The 15,184-nt window shown below is 28.4% G+C and overlaps 1 protein-coding gene across 4 annotated transcripts in view; it reads left to right on the plus strand.

Moving 5' to 3' along the window:
- Positions 1-15,184, plus strand: part of LOC107163527 (LON peptidase N-terminal domain and RING finger protein 2) — a 55,524-nt gene that overhangs the window by 24,452 nt on the left and 15,888 nt on the right. For all 4 annotated transcript variants that reach the window (XM_089222960.1, XM_015510984.2, XM_089222959.1 and 1 more), the window contains 4 exons: positions 12,208-12,326; positions 12,386-12,655; positions 12,722-12,827; positions 14,375-14,580. In XM_089222960.1, the coding sequence (XP_089079086.1) occupies positions 12,208-12,326; positions 12,386-12,655; positions 12,722-12,827; positions 14,375-14,580 (701 nt within the window). The remainder of the gene's footprint in view (positions 1-12,207; positions 12,327-12,385; positions 12,656-12,721; positions 12,828-14,374; positions 14,581-15,184) is intronic.

A 15,184-nucleotide genomic window follows, 5' to 3' on the forward strand; every position in this document is an offset into this window, starting at 1 on the left:
TGATTTAGTTCAATGATTTATTAATAAGAGCTTGTTTTCTTTCATAAAGTTGCACACGGTGTAGATATATTGATAATTGTAGTAAACATAGATATCGAATAAACTTTTAAAAATACGATAATGTACTAATATACACGTCAGCAACTATACAATATGCGTCCAACTGTCCAAGTCAACGATACGATTTATACATATTTTTATTTTTAATGAATATATGTATCGGTTTGCCCTACTTAAATTTCTCACTTATATATTATAAATATTAAGTATAATATATATTATAGTTATACAATTATTATGTACCAAAACAAAATTGTTTGTGGAAAAAAAATGGAAGTACTAGTATAGTGTTGTTACATAATATGTAAAATGTTATTACCTAATTCAAGTTACAGTAGATTAAAAAAATAATAATATTATAATCGGCGATAGTTATAATCTATACAAATTGATTTAGTTAATTTTTAGTCTATTTTGACATAAGACAACGTTTAAATTCTTATTTCAAAAATTGTTTGATGAAAAATAAATTTGTAAATTGTTGTTTCTTAGTCATTTGTATAGACTCTTTGATTTATATAATTTATATTTAGTTGTTCACGTTGTTTTTAACATAGAATGGTGTTTTTGGGCATTTGAAATTTTTGATTTTTTTTTCTAATGTGTTGACAAACATTTAGAGCACTGTCAAAAATCAAAATAATTAAATACAAGATTCCACCTAAGTTTTTCTTATATTTACCAATTTAAAAATAATAAAAATATGCAATATTATTCTATAGGTACATAATAAGATTTTTTTTTAAAGTTAAAATTCCGACAAAATTTGTCAAAATCGCGAAATTTGTTAACCTACCTTCTGAATCTAGAATTAGAATAATAAAATGTTGGATTCCCGATGACCCATTTACGTAACACTATTAATAGGATGTAAACATGTTTTAATACATATTATTTTGTGTGTCAGTTATATATACATGGTATATAAAATATACACATAATGGTGAACATATGAATTTCAGAGACACGAGTGCACTGGCATGTAACATCTATTTGTAGTACCTACTATATAGTATATACACTAGAGTTCCAAAAAAGCCAATTGCTCGTCTGCTCGAATAAAAATACGTCACGTAATCGGATCGGGCCTTGGCAAAGGTGGCACAATATAATTATATACCTACTATAAACCTATATTGCTTACCATTTAATACCTACTCAAAGGTTAAAGTTTTACTCTGCCAATATTTATCGATTACCCCCGTGGCTTTGCATAATATTATTATATATTAGTTACGCGTATCTTCGGTAATCGTACATAAAGTAATAGCTATACCAGTGGCGGATTTAGCGTCAGGCAAAGTAGGCAGTTGCCTAGGGCGACAAATTTTTAGGGGCGGCAATTTTAGGCCAATATTTTATTGAAAATATACTCCAAGTTTCTTTTTGATTTTCTTATGTACGGTGATTACTTTGAAGGATGGAAAATGAAAATGTTTAATATTTGTATAACATAATATTCTTGTTAATATAATTTCTTCATTATTTGATAATACTAATACATAACAATAAACGTCCAAGTAAATAATCGAACGACTGCCGGAACGTATATTATCTATTATCTAAATACTAACCATAGATTACATATTTCGTTTTTTTGTATTTTTACTAAGTCGTAATGGGGTGGCAAAAAAAAATTGTCTAGGGGTGGCAATTGTGTAAATCCGTCTCTGAGCTATACCTACTATACCTAAATACTTAAATTACATATATAATATAGTAATATACGTCCTAAATATACACACGCACATGAAAATATTATATAAAATATAATTTCGTAATGTAGCTCAGTAGTTGCAGCAGTATAGATCTAAAACCTGTAAAAAGATATCAGTTGGTGAGCAGACGATATACGGGAGACGAAAGATGCACATTATACAATTTCGTGTATTCAAATATTATATTGTTTACTCCATTGCTATGTGTACATATGCACGTATAATGTACGGTCTAATGTATAATTAGAAACGAGCTGTACAAATAACGATATTAAAAAAAAAATTTTAATATTCTTAACATCTCGTACTATAAACATATACCTACCTACCTACTGTATAATATATCCTTATAAATGTATAATATTATATTATAATTAAACGTTCGAATTCGTTTTTCGGGTTGTGTACCTACCTGATAGTTATTTTACTTTTTTATAAGTATTTACCTAATCTTGGATAGTATGAAATCATATAAATTTATAATTAGCCTTATAAAATAATATAATTTTTAGAATGTGGTTTTTGTACTATTTTAATTTGTTTTAATATATCATATATATATATATAAACTCGCGTATAGATACTGTAAACCGGACGCTCCCGAATTGCCTCCCGTGAATTTTTTTTTTAAAAAGGTTACCCGAATTGCCTTCCGATTTCAAAAATATTATTCACTCGAATTGCCTCCTAAGAGGGTCACTACCTACTCTTGTACTGGAATCGCCTACGATAGCTATAATTAATCGATTTATAAAAAAATATATTAACCATAATTTAGATGAAATATAATTTTGTTATACAGTCAAAAACTTAAGTTTGTATAAAATAAATGTTTTAATAAATAGACTGACACAGCAGTAATAATTAATAATATTAAAAATAATAATAACGAAATATAATAATATAATTCTGTTTTACAGTCAAAAATTTAAGTTTGTTTAAAATAGTTTAATGACATTAAAAAACATAAAATTTAAAAATAATGTAAGTTTGTGTCCGTGGTTTAAATTTACTTGCCAATACTTTTAAATATTAACCTGCTGCAGAATTAGTTATGGTGATTAGGGAAAGGGATCCGAATAGTTTATTGGGATCGTGGCATAGTACACTTTAGCACCCCTTATTTTTTCTAGGTCTTATTTACCTGCCATAAAATTTACAAACGCGCCAACGGTCGTCGCATAAAAATTAAAATATACTATAAAAACCATAGTACATTAATATGCATGGAAGTAAATGTATATTATTTATATTTTGTGATGTATATTATTTGTATGCATGACTAAACCCAACTTTACAACCCATCAATCCTAAACATGTGCTATAAATTCATATAATACATGTATTTACTAGGTTGAAAAAAAGTGGTCTGTCAATGAAGTAAAATTGGCTTTCTTAAATTTTGACAACTCTATACAAAAATGGCGCCACTGGACAAGGGTTCACAGTGATAACAATTCAGGGGGTAGTGAAAAAAATCAATTTTGTGGTAACTGATAAGTTGCTCTGCTGATTTCAATATATTTTACATTTTTTTTATTAGTGGTAATATTACTAGCTATACGATGTTTGTTTTGGTATGAACCTGTTTTGAACCATGTTTCATATCATCCCAAATAAAAAATACCAAATTTTATTTTGCATTTTAGGAATTTTCAGATTTAACGGAAATTTTTGACTTAAGATATTTTGAGCATTTTATAAGTAAACACATTTTAATGGAATTGTATAAAATGTAGCCATATAGATATACAATATTATATTCTACTATGAATGATGAACAAAAAATATTCATAATTTTGAATTTGAATTTTCATAAAACTAACACAATCGAAAATTGCCACCTCTACTGATAAAAGTGTATCATTTTGTTAATAAATTGGCAAATAATTGTTTTATCACAAAATGTTGTCAACAAAACTATAAGGAATATATGGTTAGGTTAAGCAATTTGTGCCCATGATCGCGGTTAGAGGGAGAAAATATTTTACCTTATAGTTTTATTTAAAAAAAAAAAATCAAATTTTAAAAAAGAATAGTTTTATAATATTTAAATAAATAGTTTTAGTTTAGTATTAGATATTGAATGTTGGAATCGTTTGAGACCTGGGTGCCCCAATATGTCTATATGAGATATATAGATGTGTTTCCGGTAGATGTATTTTAAAATTCATAATTAGATAGGTTTATTCATAAAATATGTTGTATTATATTACGTAATATTATAAATATTTATAATTAGTATTGAATAACGTGGTTTTTGGTGTATCGGATGAGAATTAGTGCGATTTTTAGAGAAGTTTTGAGCAGTTTCGTTGTATCTAGGCCCGATTATTAAATATTAATACGTGTATTTTAAATTGGTCGATATCGTAATATGATTTCATAGTTTAAGCGGTTTTGTACGAATTGCAATTGCATATATCATATGAAATAAATAATAAATAATATTATATTATTATGGTGTATTATGCACGGTGCTGTCGGTGAAACAATAACATCTAATTACACGCCTTAAAAGGAACACACGAATCGCGTGGAGACCTCCGGAGCAAATTAAACGGTGTTATATAACAATAATATTATAATACACAGAGTGCAGAGAGTTGCGCGGGTAACTACGACCCGCGTGCGCGTGCTCATGTGCGTGACTGCTTGTTGTTGTAATAATAAGTGTGTACCAATATACCTATACGTCATAATGTGTAAGCCCTAACCTGGTGTCGTGTACATTCTTTATTTGGATTTTATGCTCTCAAAAGCAGCTGCACCGATTAGACCCTTAACTCATTAGCTAACCTACATACAGACTCTTAGTTATGGTGGGAGGGGGGGAGTAGCAAGATGGGACGTTATCCTCCCTAAAACCAATAGTTGCTAGTCCTCTAAAAATATTAAAATATTATATATTAATATTGTTTTTATATTATATAATGCCCCCTCTAAAATTTGGTCGGGCTAGTATTAGTACATACTAGAAGTAAATGTGTTAACGTATATAATGGTATATAATATATTCCTACATAATAAGATATATATATTATAGTAATCTGACGTCGATGTGTCCTTGCACAGTTTACCAACTGTACTTATATAATAATATCTATTCGATGCAACACTATTGTTTGCGTGTCTGCACAATTCGGTTGCAGGTTCCTATATGTCCTATAGGTAAAAATACAAACGCATTGGTCGATGTATATAAAAAATAGCGTCGACCCCGAGACCATGATTCGCTTTGCCGAGCAAATGAGACATCTAAATTGACATTATCTAAAAGATATAAAGAAATATTTTATAATATTATGTAAGCATGAATGCATGGCCGTCGTATAGCCGTATAGATATAAGGTTAGGAACACGCTATTTCAATGTCTTGAAAATTCGATATCCACCTTGGAGTAGTTTTTCATAAAAATCTCAATATAATACGGTTTGAACTCGAAGACCAAAATATAGTGTATACGAGAAAAAACAATAATAATTTTTATAATTCACATTATTTAAAAATTACATGTAGGTATAGTGTACTATAAGTAATATAATAATGTACTGCATATTTTTCTCTTCTCTGTTTAAATTTGATTAAGGGATATGATTTATGTGTTCATAAAAATAATTCTGGACCACAGTCCACAACTGGATTACTCTCAATTCCTGTGTGTCTCTGTGTGTGTCTGTATCTGTATGTATATATATCTGTTAGCTAAAAAACGCGGGATGAAGCGGAAGAAAAAATCGTAGTAGTTTTATTCGGGTCAACGTTGGCCGAAAGCGTGAATTTTTCGTATTTTATTTTATGTATGTGTACCTTGACATCCAGGTCATCCCCGCCGCATGGCTTTCACTCAATTTTTTTTACTGATCAGCTGTTTTTACACACGTGTGCAGCATGATTATAAATTTATGAATATTTAATAATTAATAGGAATAAATAATAATAACGATACTTCATTTTCCCAACACGTTACACGTATGATGATAATATGTTCAAAAGATCTATTTTATAATCCTGTACTACTGTACTATAAACATGCTTTTTTACACAGGTATACCCCCATAATATACCAATACATACCATCGTTGTTGTTGTACCAATAAATGTCAACACGATCACAACCCAACTGTGTTCACTACAATGTATATATTATAAAGTCGATTTCTTTAGGGAAATAGAGGATTCTATCATAAATCCACTTTACTCCGCGTTTTTAATTTTCGTTCAACCCTTCAGGATTTTCCTCACGCACATAGTATATTGCACGAACCTGTCCCACACTGTGTTTGCCATGCCCTCCAGTGTTACTTATTTGCTTTAAAGGGGTAAGCAATTATTATTTTTGAAATGTGTTTTTGAAAATTTACCATCTTGTTTAATGTTTATTTATTATTGTTGTTGTTTCGGAGCAAGAGTTGTTTGTAAAATAGTTATGTTATTGTTTAACTTATTGGTATTAGAAGTTGGTTCATGCAGGGTTTAAAATGCATACTACAAAACAGATGGGTATTTACGAGGAAACAATTAATACACTCTGTATTCGGCGTATATAATAATTGTAGAAGTAACTGTATAATGTATTTTAAAATTTTAACCGGAGGAAATAGATTAAATAGCTAAATAAAAAAATATAATAAAATAATTATAATGATAATAAGTAATCTATTAGGTATCATAATATATTTAACGCTGACTGTTGAACTGGGGAGCTGTATTTTTTATCCCCTATGTCCTTTGTTAAGTGTTAATGGCGTACAAAAATAATAATTGAAATTAAATTGTATAATACCGTGTTAAATATTTAACGACCCAAACTAGGATTTTTGTCTCTTGAGGCATGTCGATGACCACTCTGTGTATATATGAATATTTACATAAGAAGACGTGCATACAAGGAAAATAAAATTAATAATACGTACCCAAGTATAAACACGTTGTTTTCATTTATGAAAATTTCGATTTGAAAATCATTATATATTATATATAATACAATAAAAATGAATATCTACTTAATTAATAACAATAATACGGTCGAGTGTCGATAACTTCAATCTCAAGGAAAATAAAAATAAATTCGTCTTATGTGTATATTTTTCGATTTATACATCTAAATCCAACTTAAAAACACTTGAATGAGTAAGAAAAAAAAATTCAATTTATCGAGGTTCTCGAGATTTTGGAATTCGAGTTATCGAGACTCGACAAAATAATAGTTTACATTAAATTTAGCTTTTAATTGTGAATAATATGGTGCTTTTGTTTCCATCTGATATAAATCAATTCCGTAAAATAGCTATTACGAATTTTTAGCAACACGAATTCAAACATTTTATTTTAAGTTTATGTAAGCAAACCTGCAGCAGAAAATGGTTTAATACCGATTATAATAATATTATGGCTCTTCATATTATACATCACGAACAGTTACAGTTTTCAGTTACCATTTATTTTGGTATATACTTTGAAAATATTTATTAGAAAAATATATTAAATTTATTGGTGTACCTATAGGCTAGGAGACACTCTGTATGTATAAATTACTAGTGATGTTATCGGCAGCGTTGCTGATTTTTCACGGTCAGTCGGACTCAAGGGCAAGTTTAGCGAGTGTAAATTATTGTATTATATATATATATTTTCTATCTACCTTCTTACCAACCCACACCTATATAGAATTTTTTTTGTGTGCGATCTGTCAACAGCTGTAGCAACAGGTTCGCCGTGGCAATGCATATAGCTGCAAATATAAGAACAACGTAGAATGTATGAAACTTACAACTTATATGACGATGCAATAATGTGAAGATTATATTAACTGAACACTTATAATAAGTTATAATAACGATACAATTATATTATAAGACGCGAGACAACAAATCCCTGCCCTCAGAAAAATTAATCTCGTTTTGTTATTTTTCACGATTTATATTCCATTGAAAGTTATTTATTTTTTGCCATCTATATTACCCAATTGTCGATGTTCGTAAAATTGCACAACAATTTTAATAGTCTTCACCTGATGCAGTGATCCGTTCGTGTCTTTCAGTACCTATATATACCTATACTTAATTTGTTTTAGACAATTTATCACACTTCGTGTCGAATTGATAAAACGTGTGATACACGATCGACGATCATTATTTTATAGTACATTACGCGTTATGGCGTACCTAAACGATATAATATTATAAACTGTATGAACAAATATAAAATTGTATGCATAGTTTATTAAAATATTATCGACGTGACGACGTGTGATAATATATTTTATTATAATATATTATACATCGTTAAATAATATTAATCCAAAATTTCGGCACGCGTTACGAAGTGTAGTTAATAAACAATAGGTTTTATAATATATTAAGTATGCCGAATGCGAAAAGAAATTATTATTAAAATATTATTCGTGCGTACCTACTTATTGGCTCGGCTATATTATATTAGGTACAATGTGTCAAAATATTATTACGGTGCCGATTATGCATTATTTATATTATTATTATATCGTTAGCGGGTAAACGATATTATTGTAGTGTAAAATTGGGGAAAATAATAATGAAAAGTTAATATTATATTATATACGTTAAACTATTATAATTATATCGACTACCTAATTCAATGTATTATAATAAACATCCGCTGCGGCTGAGGGGTACCGCGTAATGCTATAATTTTGTTAGGTATTTGATTTTTTTTTTTTTTACATAAGATGGTATACTACTTACGGAGTGACCGGGAGAGGGTTATGTAAGTTTAAGTAACACTAAAACGAAAAAAAAATAATACAACATAACAAGGAGGTTTTGTTGGATAACACGGGTTGGCGCAATCCACTAGAGGGCGTCGATTCAGGCAGGCAGGCACCGTCGTCGTTTGTATATATGCGCTGCAATTGCGTCATTGACAAACTTGGTACCAATATATAACATTATTCTTATTATGTAAAACCTTAGGTAAACCTCTGGCGGTCGGGACATTTTTACCGCATTATGTATTGTACGTACGATGACGGTAACAATAATAATAATAATAATAGTAATAATATTATATTATACCTACATAATATTATAAGCTGCACAAGCGTTGTTATGATACACTCGCACGGAGACCAGAGATTATAATAATAATAATAATAATAATAGTAATAATATTATTATTATTGTTGCTTGCGTTGAACAGTTTTTCGGGGGTCGCGGATTTCTACCATTGTGTGTCGGCTGGGACGTGTCTCGACTCTCGAGAATATAATATTATAAATTGTACAATAATTCATTTTATTTTAATATTGGAATCTATCACGAGCAGAACACAATACACATTCACAGAGCATAATATTAGATCTATTATAACTTATAATTTCATAAATACCAATAACATCGCATATTTCCTCCTGTACAATTATATTATTGTATCATATTTATTTTTTTGTACAGAGATGAGCACTTGCTTAGTACGCGCAATGTGTCGAATTAATATAGTTAAATATTAATAGTGATGTTATTATTTTATATATTACTCTATGACCCATGTTATATCTACTCATTCGCACGTATTATGTTGATTAGTCGACTGAAACTAACAATCAGTTAAACGTTTTTTTTTTTTTTTTACTTTGTGCATATTATTATAAGTATATTAGTATAAGCCCGTATTATATAACAATTAATTTATGTTTATACAGTTTTCACACAACAAGTAATTACTTCCATTAACTAAAATTAAATTGATACGACGCAAATACATATATATACCTACTATTTAATATTATAATATTATTTATGTATATTAACCTTAACACGTAGTTAATGTCATGAATATAAGAAGGCAATGTTTGTATCGCCACAGAATGTAAATATTTAATAATATATAACAATACAGCAATTATTGTCGAATACCAAAAATGTATTTTGAAAAATGTTAATTTTCATATTAGTTATGAGTTATGACGTTTAAAATAATATGAACAGCAAATATGTTTTGGGATTTTAACTCATACAACATATCATCATCGAACAACCATTATGTAACTGTTATGTGATAATTGATACCTAAGTGATAACGTTTCAATGGTCTACAATATTATTCTGAACTGTTATAATAATTTACTTATGTTTTTAAAAACTATTCATTTAGTTTTATATGCTTTTGTTGTAAGTTTTCTTGGCAAACAATAATACCTAATTGACATCTAATATAGTTACACCAAATAACAATCTAACATTATGTCTAGTTTCAACATGATTTGAATTCGTCATCATAACATTATTGCAGTGTTCGGAAATCTTTTCGGTACAACTTTAGTAGTCCCTATAGTAGAGATGGTAAGTCTGTGAAAAAATGTCAAGGGGAATTTGAAAATTTAAAATACTTATCTTATTAGGTTTATTTTATTTTTGATAATTAATAGTAAGATTAAAATTATTTTGTTATTTTTATATATTTCTAAATTTAATGTCACGTAGGGAAAAAAATAAAAGGTAAAAGTTATTAACTATTTTTTTGCTAGATGATACCGTTAGAGAGATGCATAGGTATGGTATTGTATGGTTTGAATCACGATTAAACTATAGGTACCATATAAATTTTTATAGGTGATAGTTTAATATTTTCGAATCTAAATAAATTTACCTATATAGTTAATTGATGTATAATTTTTCATAATATAATAAGTTCTCATTATAAATTTATATTTATGCATACTTAATATTTAACTTTATTTTTTTTATTATTCTAATTTTTTTTCTGATTATCACAAGACAATATACAATTGTATGGCAATAAGTAAATTTGACAAATTAATATTTAAAACACATGTGGCATGAATAGCGTGATGAGAAAATATCTTATTGATAATACCTCTTATAAACTAACATAGTTAATGCCTATACTCAATCAGGCCCGGATAGGCCAATTAAACATTCTAGAAAATCTCGAAGGGCCTCTAAAATTTTGGACTGGTATGATAAATTTGCCGCAATGCTTACGTAACGATTTTAATAACAGCTATATAATAGTATACACTCAACAAACGTGATAAGGTCATTATTATGTATTAATGTTAAAATTCGTCCAATATGGGATACTATAACCATCAATTACGGGAAACCAATTACGGGAAAATTTGTAAAATATTTCTTGAAGGGTTGAGACTATTTAATCCGGATCTGTACTCAATGCAACAGATTGGAATCTAAATAGTACAAAGTTTGGCAGTACCCCAGATCGAAATTCCTTATAAGAATTAGTTTATTAGAAGTTTGTATTTCCTATAACGAAGAAATTTTGATTAATTAACTATAAAAATAAAGAAAAGCATTTTTAATGCATATTTATTAAGTTTTATCGCATACGTCCAAACATATTAGAGGTATTTTAGGGCAAGAACATCCTTTTTTAAGGATAAGAATTTGTCGATCCATGTTATAATAGGTTATTAAGTGTCAAGGGCACATGAGTCATTACAACAATTACCATTGATACTTACTACATTGTCAAAGCATATAATTTTTGTATGTATTGACTATATAATTTGAGTTTAACATGTTATATACTAATATATAATTAAAAATATATTTGTCAAAACTATAAATAACTCATAACTTTTGTTTACAACTGAATAGTTTTCATGCCGACTTTGATGTCTTGATTTGGATTTAATGAAGACATTCAGGCGGATTAGGTGGAATTTTAATTAAAAACCGTCATCGAAAATAATATCGACTGAATCATGTATTATAATTATTATTAAAATTGTAAGTGGGCAATGTGTCAAAATAAAATATCACTGTTGTATAGTGTCTAACTGGAAGGCAATAATATTATATACTATTACGATAAGAAATATATTTTAATGTAATTACTCAATACCTTTATAGGAGGTATATTAGAACAAAATATAGCTTACACTTTGAATTTTAAATCGCTACTAGTTACTATTAAATTTATAAAAGCTACAATTGCATTTTTTTTAGTTTATTTTTATGTTATAAAATTAAAGACTTATGATTTATTGTATCGATGTTTATTAATACTTAGTACGGTTAGTTGGTGAATGGTGAATGTTTTTTAAAACAATTATTTTTCATTAACACTAGACCACATTCACTAAATTACTAATTAGTGTTATGACAAAATAAATGAATTATCTTCAAACGCAGTTAGTGAAAATCTATAATAGCTTTTGTGCGTGGTGTATACCTAAAACTATAATAATATGAGCATAATATGGTTGGTTGAAGATAATATTATTATTTGATCGATGGCTTTTTAGAACTATTATAAACAGCAATTCCTGCAATATAAGCTTTACTGTTTTGTAATTATATATTATAATGCACTTAATTATAAGATGATATGTTTTATATAATTAATTTTCATTGACACATCAATGTTGGCGTCAAAACTCAATCAGTTGTCGTTGTTTTTTAGGAGGTGAAAATTATGATTTGTTGAACATCAGATCAAGGACGCTGCTTAAACTTGGATTCAACGAAAACGCTCTTTTGGACGCTGTCCGTGTGGTTCAAATAAATCCAAAGTGGTCCAAAGTACGTTTTTATACGTTTTTTTTTTTTATGCGACACGTTAATGATTTGAATTTCATCAGGGACATTTCACTCGTGGCATGGCGTTGTTTTCTCTGAGGAGGTACCAAGAGGCGTTATTAGAGTTTTCGTTGAGCGCAGTGCTCGGCGAAAACCTGCAAAAACTCCAACCACAAATTAACGAGGTGCTGCAAAGGTTACTGACAATGTATTCCAATGAAGATCAAGATCTAAAGAGTTGGAATCCCATAACTCACAGTTACTTAAGATCGTACTTGAACACGTTTATCAACAGATCCAACGTATTCGACAACAGTTCAAACTCTTTAAAAGTATGTCGACGATCAATATTAATTCACTTCTAATATCAAATCATCGTGTTATTTTTTCGTTTTTAGAAATCTATTGCAAAAGAAAGTACATTCATAAAAAATCAACTCTGTAAAATCAGCTCGATAACTGAATTGGTCCAACATATTTTTGTTGAAGTAACGCAGACTAAACGTAAGTTTATTGTTATTTTTCCGTCATAACTCTTATATTATGTGTGTTATTTTAAGTAGGTACATTTATTATATTTCTGTCTTTGTATACATTTAAATAATTTTATCAAATTTGCTTATTTTGCTTTGGTATAGATTATACATTATCAGTTAATAAAATGTAACTTAAGTGACTGATTCTTAACCAAGTCGAATTACTTTAAATTTAATTTAAAGGTATAAACTTAATTCAAGGAATTAAGATAATTAGTTAATTTTCCATAGATATCACTTATCATTTACTGATTAATACAACTATTAGATATTCTAGGAGTTCGTGTTTTTATAAATATAATTGTATTTTAACAAATATTAGAGTAGGCACTATAAATAATTATGTAATATTGAACAATCTTATGCAAGGTTTTATTTCAAATTTGTTTAAATGATCTGACGAACGAGTAGATAACCCAACATTATTGTATGCAACTGGATGTTTCAGTATCATGCTGGTTATATACTTAAATTCGTCTATTTTGACCACAGGCATTTATTGGACGTGTGCCAAAAGCGTTTTCATTTATTGGTTGATTATTAAATTGAAGTTTTATTTTTATTATGCCTAAAATTATATCAATCGCCTCAATGCATTTTATCAACATTCAGACGATCAGACGATCAGACTGATAAGCATCGTTCTTATAATTTTTTCAAAAAATAATCACTAATAAATTGTATTGGTGTTAGCGTTAGCAAAACCTAGAATTTATAAAGTAATTATTAACACAAATTAACTTTTTTTTAAAGTACCTGTGATAGCCAATAATATCTCTATGATTTTTTATTTTTTTATTTCATCTAACTATATTTAAAATCTATAGCATTAATATTTTTTAAATATGAATTTTATTTTGATTATTTTATACCTCTTAGTTATTAGTTATATACTTTTACAATGCTTAAAATTATGGCTAATTAGTAATAATATAGTTTTATGTGTTAGAGATTTTTTTATTATTATGATTAAATTTATCAGTCGAAATTTGAAATTATTTTATCATATTCTGATATTTAAATTAAATTTAAGTATTTCTTATAAATTTGTGGTAGGGAAGGCAAGCGCCCTCTCCACCCACTCGTAAAAACATCTCTTTAATATAGTATAGACTTAGGCATGCAATATGTTTTGAAATAAAATAAATTACATAAATATTTGTCTTTACGGCATATACTTTATTGTATTCACAAATTATGTAACTAACTCTACGGACGGATGGTATTATTATTACATCCCACTATTATAAATAAGTAGGTATGGGTATAGGTTTATTCAATAGGCACTTTGAATACCATTAAGTATTATTAATATTTCATAAGTGTTATGGAATATTATTTTCATGAGATAATAATACGAACTTCAATTGTGTGAAACACAAAGACTATTTAGATATTGTGGTCACGCAATTTTGTGTACACAAATACTATAATGTATATTGTAATTAGTTGTGCTCGATGAATATCGACGAGACCCAAACAATAACAAATGTCGTTTCGGATTTGATTTTTCAGATTACACTTCAAGTGTCCTAATCAATAACACGCTAAATGTGGACCAGTCGTTGCTGGACGAATCAGATTTCAATTGCGTTCTGTGTTGTGGAATGTTGAGGAACCCAGTGACGACACCGTGTGGGCACACATACTGCTCAGATTGTCTAGAACACAATTTCGATTACAGTTTCCACTGTCCGTTGTGTCTGACGTCACTGCCACCCGTGAGTAAAAATATCATCATCATCTCGACATAATATATTATTATAATAGTACAGTAAAACTATAAATAATAATAATAAATATTATTATTTAAATAAAAAATAGTGGTAATAATACTATTGAAACCACATCGTCCGGTATACAGCCGTCAGAGTTAAATGTCAATTGTTATAAAATAATATCATTATAAGTACCTCCATCGACTGCTAACGTCAACTGCACTCGTTATTAGTTTACAACCTATATGGCTATATATACTTGGTGTACATACATTTAAAATATAATATCGCCGAGTTAAATCTGTAAAAAACACCACAAGTATAGCTTTTCTCAACATTTCGCAAGAGGCACAACACAAAATCGTTATTTCACGTGATCTTGATAATATGCTGCAGCACTTATATTTTATTGTATTTTTTTAATTGCATCCAAAAAATTAGTTTTAAAGAATATTATATTATTATTGATAATTGTCTTTAAATCGAACACCAACGATGCTGCAATACATTAAACATACTCGTGTGTTATGAAATATGTCTATATATATTAGTCACTTATCATATTACATTTGAAATATGAATTTTGCGTATCTATTATCTCCCATTA

This window comes from Diuraphis noxia, unplaced genomic scaffold, assembly GCF_037042655.1.
Source record: "Diuraphis noxia isolate RWA-SAM2 unplaced genomic scaffold, SU_Dnox_SAM2 contig0003, whole genome shotgun sequence".
Taxonomy (NCBI): Eukaryota; Metazoa; Arthropoda; class Insecta; order Hemiptera; family Aphididae; genus Diuraphis; species Diuraphis noxia.